General features: G+C 40.4%; 2 protein-coding genes across 4 annotated transcripts; one reads left to right on the forward strand and one right to left on the reverse strand.

The window, feature by feature from the left end:
• The first annotated feature begins 1,686 nt into the window (after window positions 1-1,686).
• On the forward strand, window positions 1,687-2,251 carry LOC120073788 (uncharacterized). Its single transcript, XM_039026629.2, has one exon. The coding sequence runs from the start codon at window positions 1,803-1,805 to the stop codon at window positions 2,088-2,090; it is 288 nt and encodes a 95-aa protein (XP_038882557.1). The 5' UTR covers window positions 1,687-1,802; the 3' UTR covers window positions 2,091-2,251.
• A 393-nt stretch (window positions 2,252-2,644) lies between these two features.
• Window positions 2,645-5,906, reverse strand: LOC120073787 (putative protein FAR1-RELATED SEQUENCE 10). Of its 3 annotated transcripts, none has more exons than XM_039026625.2 (4): window positions 5,760-5,906; window positions 4,530-5,569; window positions 3,990-4,433; window positions 2,645-3,896 (listed from the first exon to the last, which is right to left on the reverse strand). In XM_039026625.2, the coding sequence occupies exons 2-4, from the start codon at window positions 5,547-5,549 to the stop codon at window positions 3,282-3,284; spliced, it is 2,079 nt and encodes a 692-aa protein (XP_038882553.2). In that variant the 5' UTR covers window positions 5,550-5,569; window positions 5,760-5,906; the 3' UTR covers window positions 2,645-3,281. The 3 variants fall into 3 exon arrangements, with proteins under 3 accessions (XP_038882553.2, XP_038882554.2, XP_038882556.2); XM_039026626.2 differs by lacking the exon at window positions 5,760-5,906 and having other exon boundaries at window positions 2,645-3,767; window positions 3,840-3,896; window positions 4,530-5,691; XM_039026628.2 differs by lacking the exon at window positions 5,760-5,906 and having other exon boundaries at window positions 2,645-3,424; window positions 3,632-3,896; window positions 4,530-5,691.
• Window positions 5,907-13,352: the final 7,446 nt, after the last annotated feature.

Genomic DNA, 13,352 nt, shown 5'->3' on the forward strand with positions numbered 1-13,352 from the left:
TCTTAAAAGAAAAGGCTAAACTCTGTTATTAGTAATTTAAAAAACTGTATCCAATTTCAGAATAAAATTTTAATTTGTATTAATTACATTAAAAAAAATAAATTATAGTTAAAATCAAAGAAGAGAAAGTTGTAATAAATGGGTAGAAAGAATTTAGTGCTGATGCATTAATATGCATGTTATTAAATAGTTGCCACGTAATCATAAACTTAATAAAAAATAGCATAAAATTTGAGGTGTAAATGCATGACACATATTATTCATCTTTCTTTTCTTCTACGTTATAAATTCTAAAACGCCTTCTTCTCCTTCCACCTTAATTTACTCGCATAATACCATTTTCAGACATTCCCAGTTTTTGTCATTTATTATTATTATTATTATTTTGATGCCATGTGGGATCAACCTCAAGATCCGTACAAGTTTCGTATCAATTGAGTTGTGTTCGAGATGGTTATGGCATATAATTTCAAGAATGAGGTGGTGCATTTTTAAATTTTTGTTCGTTAAAATACTTTAGTTTTTGTAAGTAACCACTATATTTTCAAATATCCAAATTTAGCTTCAATAATCTTAAATAAATTGTCTCTTTTTTTTTTTGTTGATTTTTTTCTTTATAAATGTTGAAAATGTATTCATATTGTTTTTATTTAATGTCAATAAAGATTAACTTTTCAAACAAACAATAAGAAATAATTTTGAGATTTATGAAAAGTACAGAGGCTAAACATGGACATTAAATTATATAAAGATAAGAAATAACTTCAAGTATAAACATCAAAATGATACTTATTAACCCTTTTTTTTCCCTTTGGTTTTCCACAAACCCACACAAACTTCACTTGATATATCTCCACGAAGTTATCATTTTTGGAAAAGCAAAAATGTATGAAGCACCAATAGAAGCCCAACAATAACAGTGTGGTTTAGGTTGCATCAAAGAGAATTTTTAGTACCAACGGTAGTATAGAAAATTACTACTTTCATTTATTGTTTGTCACATAATAAATATTTAGGGAACGTATAAAATGAGTAGAGTTATAAACTCCAAACTGCCGTAAAGTTGGAAGTGTTGTGAACTCCTTAGAACCCATAATATAAGCAGTCAATAAGAAAATTGATGTTTATTAGTCCTAGGACCTACAAGCTCCTTGGATCAAATTAGTAGAGTTCATAACTCTACACTCGTGAAGTTATTAGACCCATAATAAAATAAAATAATATACCATTTGTGACATGTCAACTGCTAACTGAGAAGAGTATGTACCAACGTGGTATTGGAAATTTTCCTTGTTCCTCCATGTTTTGTTCTATAGAGTGCTGGTTTTTGGTTCAGCAGATTCACATTCAATATGTGAAAGATTCCCATACCCCACAACCTTAATTCCTTCTTTTCTGTTCCACCTAAGCCTTAGGGCCTAACTGCAACTCCCAACTTTTTCTGTCAATACAAAACAAAAGTGACCTTAATTTCTACACACTCTTCAACAAGAAGCCCCACTTTGAATCTAAATACGCAACTCCCTTCTCAATCATTCCCCCTCCATTCTTCAATTCAAAATTACTTCACGAAATCATCAGCCCATTACTAACCTTCCAAACAAAACCAACCATTAATTAATGGCCATTTCTCTGCACAAAACCAGCATAGTTTTCTACTTCTTTTCTTTCCCTATTCCCCTACCATACCACCTATAAATATGGTTGATTTCCATTCACAGCCTCTTGCCTCTTAACTTACAAAGAAAACACTTCCCTTCTCTCTGATTCTCTCTGTTTCTTCCTTTGAAAGAGATCCAGCCATGGCTTTAAGATGGCTGCTTCATTCAACAAGCTATCTTCTTGGAAACCCGATTGAGGCCCGTGGTGAAGAGAGTAGTTCAAAAGGGAAAAATGGTTATGAAGAAATATGCACTTCTGGGTTTCAAATGCCTCTTCATTACCCTCGCTACAACAAGGCAGATTACCAAAAGATGGAGGAGTGGAAACTGGATCTCCTTCTCAAGGAATATGGCTTGAGTTTTCAAGGCAGTTTGGAGGAGAAGAGGGCCTTTGCGATCGGTGCATTTCTATGGCCTGATCAGTATTGATGCTCCTTTATCTCTCTCTTTCAAACTAAAGATTCGACTGTCTTCTGCTGTGTCATCTTCATTTCTAGGGAGAGTTGTATCCGTTCAGCTCAGCCTGTACTTGGAACAAACTTATGGTATTGGTGCCTGTTTAAAACATAATCTATTTCTGTTTAATTATATGTGATCTCCATACTTTTTCTGTATAATAAGAGTAAAGCTTCCTTGTTTCCTTTTTCCTGTAATGAAAATGGGTGGAAATTGATTTTAGGGTAAGTATAATTATTGAAACCATCTTCAAGAGCTTCTAGAAATGAAAATGACAGACACGTACAAATAGAACTTTGCTGGTGCAAGAAATAAAACAAAACCATCATTGGCTGTAATGGTAGATTTGGAATGAATCTACAGAATATATGGCGAGATTCCAGGAAATAGGTGGATTTGCAAGTCCTGCTTCAACCACTGAAGAAAACAAAGATGACAATTTGGGTTAGTTTGGGTCCACCTACACCATGAATGGAGGGGAGTCCCTTCTTCTCTGCAAAGAATAATGGAAAGAGAGAACTATCTGATACAGACCAATTCCATCTGTCTGACAGAGGTCCCAAATTAATATTTAAAAAGTTATCTACAATCCAACACTCATACAATATTCAAGAAAGAATGATGCTCAATTCATCTAACTATGATCAAAACATTCAGTTCAAGTTTTATAAAGCAAGCAGCCAAGGTTGGTCACTGTAGGTACATGCTATTAGGAGAGCCGTTCGTTCAGAGATTGATATGAATCATTCATCTATGAATCAAAATCACGCATGCTGAATTTTCCAGATGCTAGTGATAATGTATAGTGCTGGACTGGCTCGAATGATAACTTTACATCTCTTAGATACTCTCTAGCCACCAGGCTGGCGCATTCTTATCTACAGTACACAAAAATGACTCGACAGCTTGTGCAACCATTACAATTCCAGGCATGCAGTTCTCTTCCGTCCTTAATAATACATCATGTGCAAAATATCGACACAGATGAATTCAACGTACTTCATCTATCACCATCTTCTGCCATTTTGTTTTTTCTCAATATGAGGTATTGTTGCAGACAACTATGGATGAATGTCAGATATAAAAATCATGCCCAGCAATCTCTAATGTAAGAACAATCAGTTGGGAGAATGTCAAATTCGTAACAATCCCTTTCCAGAAGCATTAGCCATTTAGTGATTCAGTCAAATCCATAGCTGCGACCCCATCACTCTCGGGCATTCTCCTAATCTCGTTAAGAAGCCTTGTGATCTCTTTCATCAGTTCCCTACGGACATGCTCACTGCGTTCCTTAGTAATGGAAGATTCTGCAAAAAGAGCCTCGGTAAGGCGTTGATATTCATGAAACCAATCCCCATCGTTACTCTCAATACCATGACCATCACTTAAGCCTAGAGAGCTTTCCCGCCTCCATCTACTTAAATAGTATTTATCAGGAAGCTGAAAGTAATTCTTTATAATGAATATGCGTAAAGCATGTCTGCATAGCAAGCCTGAGGACTCAAATTCCTTACAAGAGCAGTGAATCTGTTCGCTGTCTGCAATCCACATCACAAGACGCTCTCCATCCATCTTCTTGAAGTGGTGTATGAGGTACGATCCATCCGCCATTTCAGATGCAGCATACTGCATGGCCAACACTAATTCATGCTGCAAAACATTGAAAGCAAAAGGGGTAAGGATGCTTCGTGCATGTTCTTCAATCGGTATATTCGTCCTTACTTGCAAATACTGCATCTCCTGATGCTCATGGCTCTGGAAGTTGGCTGAAATACCAACCTGAAAGCATTTGAAAGGACAAAAATGACAAATTAAAGGGCTGTGAAATCAAAGATTTTCGCAAGAAAAGTATTCGATTTCCCAGAAAGTTACCTGTTCAAAAAAGCTACGTAAACACGTCTGTGCACTAAAAATTCCTTTCAAGAAAGTATCGACAGCCTTGAAATAGGCCGATGTTGCCATTTGAGCTAAAAGATACCCTCTTATGTATGATGGTACCCAGTATTCCCGGAAAGAAAATAGTAAATCAATGTGCTTGTCTGAAACGAGGCCAAACATTGATACCATCTGATCCCATCGAATTTCAAAATCATCTGAACTCTCCACAGAATACAGCAAATCAAATTCGGATTTGAACTCTGCATAACGAGATCCAAGAGGAAGAGAAAACCAACTAGATACCTTTGACAAAATATTCCATCTGGAAATTATGTGCTTTGTGCCAGGTAATTCACTTCTTACGGCATCTCTAAGCCCTGGATCAAGATCAGTCAAAATTGTCTGTGGGAATGCTCCTCTCATGAAACGAATAAAGGTCTGTAATTTTAGGGTGGAGATGTACAAATGCTCAGAATTTCATAAAGAAGAAACTAATATGAAAAAGAACAATAAAGAGAGAAATATACTATATACCTGCAAAGCCCACGCAAATGAACGAGACGTTTCATCTTGCAACAAAACACAACCAAAGAAAATAGTCCTACCATGGTTATCAATGCCAAGCCACACTCCTAATAGTAACCCATATGTGATTGAAGAATAAGTAGTGTCAAAATAGACTACATCCCCAAACATGCCATAAGCATTAATAGAGTCCCCATATGACCAAGCAACGTGTTCAACTTTATCATTTGCATCAACCGTAAAGTCATATACAAACTCTTCATCCGATTCTTTTGTGGCTTTGCAAGCCTCTAGAAGCTCCATTGTATCAATCTCCCGTTTTTCGTTTAGCATTGCATCATGTTCTTGAACAATCTTCTTACGATTTTGAACAAAGTTTCTGACATCTCTCTCCAAAAAAGGTAATTGGCCACCATGAATGCCCTTTTCCAATTCCAATACCTTCACTATACGATGAATAGGAAACCCGGCTTTGGAAAGCAGAAGTATGCGCTCTTGGTCGGCCTCGTGAATTTTGCGATATGCAGGAAGGAGACGAACTTGGTCATCTTCAAGAAGTTCATGGTTATGTACATTGCTGAATTGCACTACAAACCATTGTGCAACTCCTTCACTAACTTCCTTCGACAAATACATCTTAGCATCACACCCACAACGCACTGATTTCCTATCTCTATGATGTTCCCCCATGGGCTTTTTCTTAGCAGGTGCAAATCCTGAACGATAACAAACAAAGTCTCGTTTATAAACACCCAATTGTGGGCTAAGTCTCGATCGCTCTTTCCTGATGGAAAACCCATTCTTCCTAGCGAAATTCCCATAATACTCAAACGCGTCATTGTCACTCTTAAACACCATACCCACATAAGGAGCAACCATAGCTTCAGATGATACCCTTTCGGACTTAACTAACTGGGCTGCCATAGAAGTTTCTTCGCCCTCTCCATCGTACGAAACATAGCATTTCCAATCCCCACAAGGGCATTGTTGCCGTCGAATCCATACGTTTTTCGACGGTATGGATGTCATTGGCAAACGGTGGCTAAAAACTGTAATGATACATCAAATTTCTTAAGACTAAGATGGAATTCAGAGCGCAAAACTTAAATCTATTGATGACCCTCATTTGCAGTTGCAGACATGACAAGAATTTACGTCCAAGAGACAAAGAAGCGTGAATTTTAGTGGGTTTAAAGCAGAATTGAGCTCAAAGCTATGAACCCAGAAAGATTTACGTACCATAGATGACGGATGTGCGGATTAAGCCGTCATTTCTGTTCAGTTCAAATCCCACCGGCTGACTTGTGTTGTTTCTCTTCCAAGTTCCATCTCTGGTTTTTTCCTTTGCTCCTCGAGAATGAGATGATTTACACCGAACAGTGGAAACGTTCACCCAAACCCAAGTTTGAAGTTTTGGGCTTCGTTTGTTGGGCCTTTAAGAACATGTTTACCCTTTGAATGTCTAAAATTTGATTTTGAATGCATTACCATTTTTTTCTAGATTGAAAATTCCAATGATTGACCTCTTAAAAATATGTTGACTTTCAGTTGAACATATTCATGGATCATAAATAATTTAGGTTCCAATCGTTTGATTTTTTTTTCCAATTAAGCTAACAAATTCTATTTTGGAAGATTTTTAAAAATAGAAAAATTAAAAAAAAATTAAAAATTATTTAAAGAAAATAGTAAAATTCAATCTTCTTTGATAGAGATTGATAAAAGTCTATCCGTGGTTTTCTTTTTACTATTTTTGTAAATTTTTTGACATAGCCAACAAGAGCATAGTTCAACTGGCACAGTGTTCATACTATTGACCTTACAATTTCATTACAATACCTTTAAAAAAAATAGTTTGACATATTTTTTATGTGTGAAAATTTTCTTTTTACTTATATGTCTTTTTTATTTTGTTGTCTATTTTCTTAAAATATTTTTAAATTTTAAGTCAAATTTTGAAAACCAAAAAAGAAATAAGTATTTTTGTTTTTTTTTTCAAATGAACCATGCTTACTTTTTTTGCTAGTGGTGCAACTAAGCCTAGCCATATTGTGAGAAAAATGTCAAAATATTGAAAAATAAATTATTAATAATAATAATTTTAAAAAGAGAGAATGAGAAATGTTGCGCATGGCAAAGTGCAAACTAGTAAATATTTATTTAGGAAATATGAAAATTATTGTTAAGAAAGTGTTAAGAAAATTATTGTTAAGAAAGGGTGAGAAATCCAGAACCATTTTAAAAAATTAAGATCAAACATATTTGATATGGAACCTAAGTTTTTAAGACTTTGTTTTGACAGAGTTTTTATTTTAATATTGTGATTAGTAAAATAATTTAGAGAAATATAGTGGTTTTGAAACTATTTAGAAATCTATGGTTGTTTTTGGAGTTTTCGAGGGCGGAGATTTTGTTTAAAATATTTTATCGAGCGTTCAACCCTCGACCTATCAAAAATTAAAGAAGAGATCGAGGGTTTGACCCTCGACCTAAAGAAAATTGAGAAGATGACGAGGGTTCAACCCTCAACCTGTCGAAAACTAAAGAAGAGGTTAAGGGAAGAGGAGAAAATTTGAAAGACCCTCGACTCTTGGAAAATTATAGAACAAACCCTCGACCTAAAGGAAAATAAAGAATCGTTTAGTAATTGTACACGATCGCACACAATCGTTTAGTAAAATTACTATGTGATCATTTAGTAATTCTTTATTAACGTAACTGTAACAACACGACCCCCTAGGACTTAAGTTAGGCCGTTACTAAATACATGCATGCATGAAACTCAAAACGATATTCGGTCATGGCGAAATAAATGCTAATTAAATAAGGTAAGTTCAAAAGACTTTCATTAAATTCAAATACTAAATAAATAGTTGGGTACCCATAAATCATAAAGAATAATAAATAAAACTGAAAAACGATTCTTAAAAGTAAGTTTTAAAGATCAAAACTAAAAATTAAGAGAAACATGAAAAAAACTTTAAATCTCATGAGCGGAAGCGTAAAAACTAGTCCCAGTGGCTCGATCACGAATTCCGGTGCATCTCTACCCTTACCTGAAACAACATGAGAAATAATGAGTATAAAATACTCAATAAGTAACCCCACTACTGGGGTCAGGCTGGGTGTCATGGTCATGCTTGTCCAAGGCCTGTTGCCCATGGCCGCATGCCCGATCCAACCCCCTTCTAGCATACTTTCATATCATGTGTTGTATTAGCTTAGTTAGCTTGCTTTCTTTACATTTTCATTGTAAGTAACCCCTCGCCCTTTTGCATATGCAAGGGTGCCAGTTGGCTTTTTGTTCAGAATGCACTATATGGGGATAAGACTAATCATCACTTCCCCATACCCGAAGTAGTACTCTATAAAGTTGTTGTTGTTGCTTATTGCTTTCTAGCCTACTATAATCTTTCTTTCTTTATTCACACTCACAAAAACTTCTTACGAAAACCTTTTCTCCAAACCCGTTTTCTAAAACCGTTTTCCCTAAAACGAGGGTGGAGGTTGCGAGAGGCACTCGGTGTGCCATCGACAATCCGTATTCAAGTTGGCTGACTTGTTCGTGAGCGGGAACAAGTGCCGCACAATCGCTAAGAGAAGCTTCCTAAAGAGCGATTGTGACAGTTGGTATCAGAGCCAAGTCGGCTCACAGAGGGAAAGATTAGTGATCATGTCGGCGACGAAGAACCTGAACAAGTCCCATGTGGATAGGTTGGTAGAGATGGAAGAGCAAATACTCTACCTGAGAGAGGTCCCGGATAATATCCGTTTCCTAGAGACTCGACTACAAGAAGTTGCTGAGAAAGCCGATGGAATTGATGCGATAGTGGGCCGCCTAGATGGATTACCCATCAGAGAATTGATGATGAGGGTAGAGACCCTCGAGACCAAAACAGCACGGTCCGGCAGCTTTGAACGTGGCGATAGCTCATCGGGCTCTGTTGCCCACATAGACAAGCACGTCGAAGAGTTGGACGGCTCCCAAAAGGCAATACTTCAAATGGTAACCGATTTGTCTGGAGACTTTCGGTTGGCCCTTAACGTCATCAGAGCCGAGATAGCGGATGTGAGCGCAAGGGTGAATCTCACCATCCGAGCGGTAGGGAACCAAGCCCCATCTGGGGGAGCAATGGCAGTAAGCAGAATAAAAATCCCAAAACCAAAACCCTTCTGTGGGGTGCGAGAAGCAAAAGCCCTGGAAAACTTTATCTTCGACCTTGAGCAATACTTCAAGGTGACGAACACAGTGATTGAAGAGTCGAAAGTCACACTAGCAACGATGCATCTGGCTGAAGATTCAAAACTATGGTGAAGATCACGATTTACAGACATACAGGAAAGACGATGCACTATTGATACTTGGGATAGATTGAAACAAGAACTTCGCTCGCAGTTCTTCCCTGAAAATGTCGAGATCTTGGCTCGACGAAAACTCCAAGAGCTGAAGCAAACAGGTAACATCAGGGACTACGTAAAACAGTTTGCAGGACTCATGTTGGACATACGAGATATGTTCGAGAAAGACAAGGTCTTTTGCTTTGTCGAAGGGCTGAAACTGTGGGCGAAATCAAAATTATATGAACAGAGAGTACAGGATCTCCCCTCTGCCTATGTGGCAGCTGAACGGCTATATGACCTTAGCACTGACTCGCAAGATGTGAGGAAGCAATCAACTTCCTCAAATGGGGGAAACAGAAACAGTCGTTCCAGTCCTCCCAGACCTGGGGGAGGAGACAAGAACACAGGGGGGGACCGTAAACCATTCCAACCGAGATCAGGAAACAACTAGCGGGGGCCGCCGCAACAGCATAATAATTACAATCGCCCCCTGTCTTGTTTCATATGTGGAGGGCCACAAGAGCAGGCGAATGTCTAAATCGGACCACGTTCAATGCTTTTCAAGCCACATTAGCCTCTAGCTCCAAAGACAAGGCTGAACTGGAGAAGACAGTAATCGAGCCAGCTGCAGAAATTGAGAACCCCAAGATGGGGGCATTGAAATTCTTATCTGCGCTCCAAAAGAAAATAGGAAAGGTGACGGAGCCATTAGAGAGAGGACTCATGTATGTGGACGCTTGGGTCAACCAAAGATCAACCAAGAGCACTATGGTCGACTTTGGGGCCACCCATAACTTCATGACTGAAACGGAAGCCCGCCGCCTAAACTTGACCTGGGAAAGAGATGCAGGGAAGATGAAAGCTGTGAATTCTGTAGCCCTACCGATTACAGGGATAGCGAAGAGAACTCCGGTGAAGTTAGGAGACTAGAAGGGCCTCGTTGACTTCGTGATTGTCAAGATGGATGATTTCGACGTGGTATTGGGGATGGAGTTCCTGCTTGAACATAAAGTTATACCAATGCCCCTCGCCAAATGTCTAGTCATTACCGGATCTACCCCTACCGTAGTTCAAGTCAGTATCAAGCAACCAAATGGGGTGAGAACGATCTCAACCCTCCAATTGAAGAGAGGCCTGGCCCACGACGAACCCACATTTATGGCCATTCTGATAAAATCAGTTGAAACCACCGAAGAAGAGATCCCCCAAGACGTTCTATTTGTCTTGGAAGAGTATCGAGATGTCATGCCTAAAAGCTTGCCCAAGTCCTTACCCCCACAAAAGGGGATTGACCATGAGATTGAGTTGTTACCAGGGGCAAAGCCGCCCGCCCAGAATGCATATCGGATGGCCCCGCCAGAATTGGCCAAACTTCGAAAAAAGTTAGACAAATTGTTAGATGCAGGATTTATCAGACCGGCAAAGGCCCCTTACGAAGCCACAATACTGTTTCAGAAGAAGAAGGATGGGAGCCTCCGATTGTGCATCGAATATCGGGCCTTGAACAAGCTCACAGTCCGCAACAAATATCCCTTTCCTATCATTACTGACTTATTTGATCAGCTTCATGGCGCTAAGTATTTCTCGAAGCTGGACCTGCGGTCGGGATATTATCAGGTCCGAATTGCTGAAGGAGACAAGCCTAAGACGACCTGTGTCACAAGATATGGAGCCTTCGAATTCCTCGTGATGCCTTTGGCCTCACCAATGCTCCAACAACTTTCTATACCTTAACGAACCAAGTGTTTCACGAATACCTCGACAAATTCGTCGTAGTGTATCTCGATGACATTGTGGTCTATAGTGCCTTGCTGGAGGACCATCGACATCACCTCCAACTAGTCTTTGAAAAGCTGAGGAAAAATCAGTTGTATGTAAAGAGAGAGAAGTGCTCCTTTGCCCAAGAGCGCATAAATTTCCTCGGCCACGTGATTGAGTGTGGTCGGATTGGTATGGAAGAGGGCAAGGTGGCCGCGATCAGAGACTGAAGGGTACCATCATCCGTGACCGAACTACGATCTTTCCTCGGACTAGCCAACTATTATAGGCGGTTCGTAGAAGGATTCTCAAGAAAAACAGGGCCATTAACCGAACTGCTGAAAAAAGATAGCAAATGGAGCTAGACTCCTGAATGTCAAGCCGCCTTTGAGGGCTTGAAGAAAGTGATGATGGAGGGGCCGGTCCTCGGAATTGCCGACGTGACCAAGCCATTTAAAGTAGAGACTGATGCTTCTGACTTCATGTTGGGCGGTGTCCTCCTCCAAGACGGACACTCCATCGTATGAGAATAGGAAACTAAATGATGTCGAATAGAGGTATGTCGCCTTCAAGAAAGAGATGTTAGCAGTAGTTCACTGCTTGAAGGCCTGGAGACAGTATCTCTTGGAGGCCAAGTTCGTGGTCAAGACCGACAACAACTCCATTTGCCACTTCTTCAACCAACCGAAGTTGTCGTCGAAATAGGCACAGTGGCAGGAGTGTCTAGCGGAGTTCGACTTCCAATTCAAACATAGACCGGGGAAAAGTAACCAAGCGACCGATGCTTTTAGTCGAAAGAGCGAACATGCGGCCCTGTGCATGTTCGCCCGCCTACAAGCAAGTACGTTGAGTGCAACTATACGAGAAACTGTCAAAACTCACTTGACAAATGACACAGCGGTGCAGGACATCATACAGTTGGCCAAAGAGGGGAAGACATGCCAGTTTTGGGTGGAAGACGATCTACTATACACCAAGGGCAATCGCCTCTACATCCCCAGATCTGGGGAGTTACGAAGGTCGCTGATGAAGGAGTGTCACAACACACCATGGGCAGGACATAATGGTTGACAAAGGACTTATGCCCTCCCAAAACAAGGCTACTATTGGCCAAGCCTTCGAGATGATGTCATGCAATTTACCAAGACTTTCCTTGTTTGCCAACAAGACAAGGTCAAAAGGGCGAAATTAGTGGGTCTGCTAGAATCCCTACCTGTGCCCTCTAGACCATGGGAGAGCGTGTCTCTCAACTTCATCACACATTTACCCAAGGTGGGAGAGTTCGAATCAATCCTTGTTATCATCGACCGGTTCTCAAAATATGCCACTTTCATCCCAACGTCGAAAATGTGCACAGCCGTGATGACTGCCCAGCTGTTCTTCAAACACATCGTGAAATTATGGGGCGTCCCCGCAAGCATTGTTAGCGATCGGGACGGAAGATTCACTGGGACATTTTGGACAGAATTGTTCAAAATATTGGAGTCAACACTGAACATCTCCTCTAGCTATCATCCCCAAACTGACGACCATACGGAACACTTCAACAGTATGCTCGAGGAATATCTGCGTCACTTTATCGACGCTAGGCAGAAGAACTGGGTCCAGTTGTTAGATGTGGCTCAGTTCAACTTCAATAGCCAGCAGAGTTCCGTGACCGAAAAAATGCCCTTCGAAGTGGTGTGCGGTAGACAGCCATTCATGCCACACTTGGTGGACCACCCTTATGCAGGCAAAAGTCTTCAGGCACATAACTTCACTAAAGAGTGGAGCAAAACCTCTGAGACAGCTCGCGCCTACCTAGAAAGAGCATCAAGAAGGATGAATAAGTGGGCTGATAAGAAGCAGAGGGCCCTCGAGTTTCAAGCTGGGGACAAGGTCCTGATCAAGCTACGACCGGAACAGTTTCGTTTTCGAGGCCAGAGAGACCAACAGCTAGTAAGGAAATATGAAGGTCCAATGGAGGTAATTGAGAAGGTTGGGAGAACCTCATATAAGGTTCAGTTACCCTCATAGATGAAGATTCATCCTATCATCCATGTGAGTATCCTGAAGCCCTATCATCCCGATCCCGAGGATGAACAACGAAACATGCTAAGGCGCCCACCGGTCACGATGAAGAATTCCGCTGAGAAAGAAGTTGCACAAATCCTGAATAAACGTACGCGCCGTATTGGAAGACCCAGACGAGAACTGACAGAGTTCTTAGTGAAATGGAAGGATCTCCCCGACGAAGAGATCAGTTGGGAGCGAGCCGAAGATTTGAAGAATGCAGCTCCAGCCATCGCAGATTTTGATCAAGGTCGATTGACGGGGACGTCAACCAATTAAGTGGGGGAGAATGTCACGGTCATGCTTGTCCAGGGCTTGTTGCCTATGGCCGCATGCCCGATCCAACCCCCTTCTAGCATACTTTCATATCATGTGTTGTATTAGCTTAGTTAGCTTGCTTTCTTTACATTTTCATTGTAAGTGACCACTCGCCCTTTTGCATATGCAAAGGTGTCAGTTGGCTTTTTGTTCAGAATGCACTATATGGAGATAAGACTAATCATCACTTCCCCATACCCGGAGTAGTACTCTATAAAGCTGTTGTTGTTGCTTATTGCTTTCTAGCCTACTACAATCTTTCTTTCTTTATTCACACTCACAAAAATTTCTTACAAAATCCTTTTCTCCAAACCCGTTTTCTAAAACCATTTTACCTAAAACGGGGGTGGAGGTTGCGAGCGG

The sequence above is a fragment of the Benincasa hispida genome, chromosome 3, assembly GCF_027475165.1.
Source record: "Benincasa hispida cultivar pf3 chromosome 3, pf3_genome.v1.1, whole genome shotgun sequence".
Lineage (NCBI taxonomy): Eukaryota > Viridiplantae > Streptophyta > Magnoliopsida > Cucurbitales > Cucurbitaceae > Benincasa > Benincasa hispida.

Excerpts from the sequence above, each read along its gene's own strand:
- LOC120073788 (XM_039026629.2), top strand. The coding sequence starts at position 1,803 with ATGGCTTTAAGATGGCTGCTTCATTCAACAAGCTATCTTCTTGGAAAC.
- LOC120073787 (XM_039026625.2), bottom strand. The coding sequence starts at position 5,549 with ATGACATCCATACCGTCGAAAAACGTATGGATTCGACGGCAACAATGC. Across the intron at positions 4,434-4,529 it reads CATTTGCGTGGGCTTTGCAG|ACCTTTATTCGTTTCATGAG; the intron begins GTATATAGTATA and ends CTAAAATTACAG. Across the intron at positions 3,897-3,989 it reads TACGTAGCTTTTTTGAACAG|GTTGGTATTTCAGCCAACTT; the intron begins GTAACTTTCTGG and ends AAATGCTTTCAG.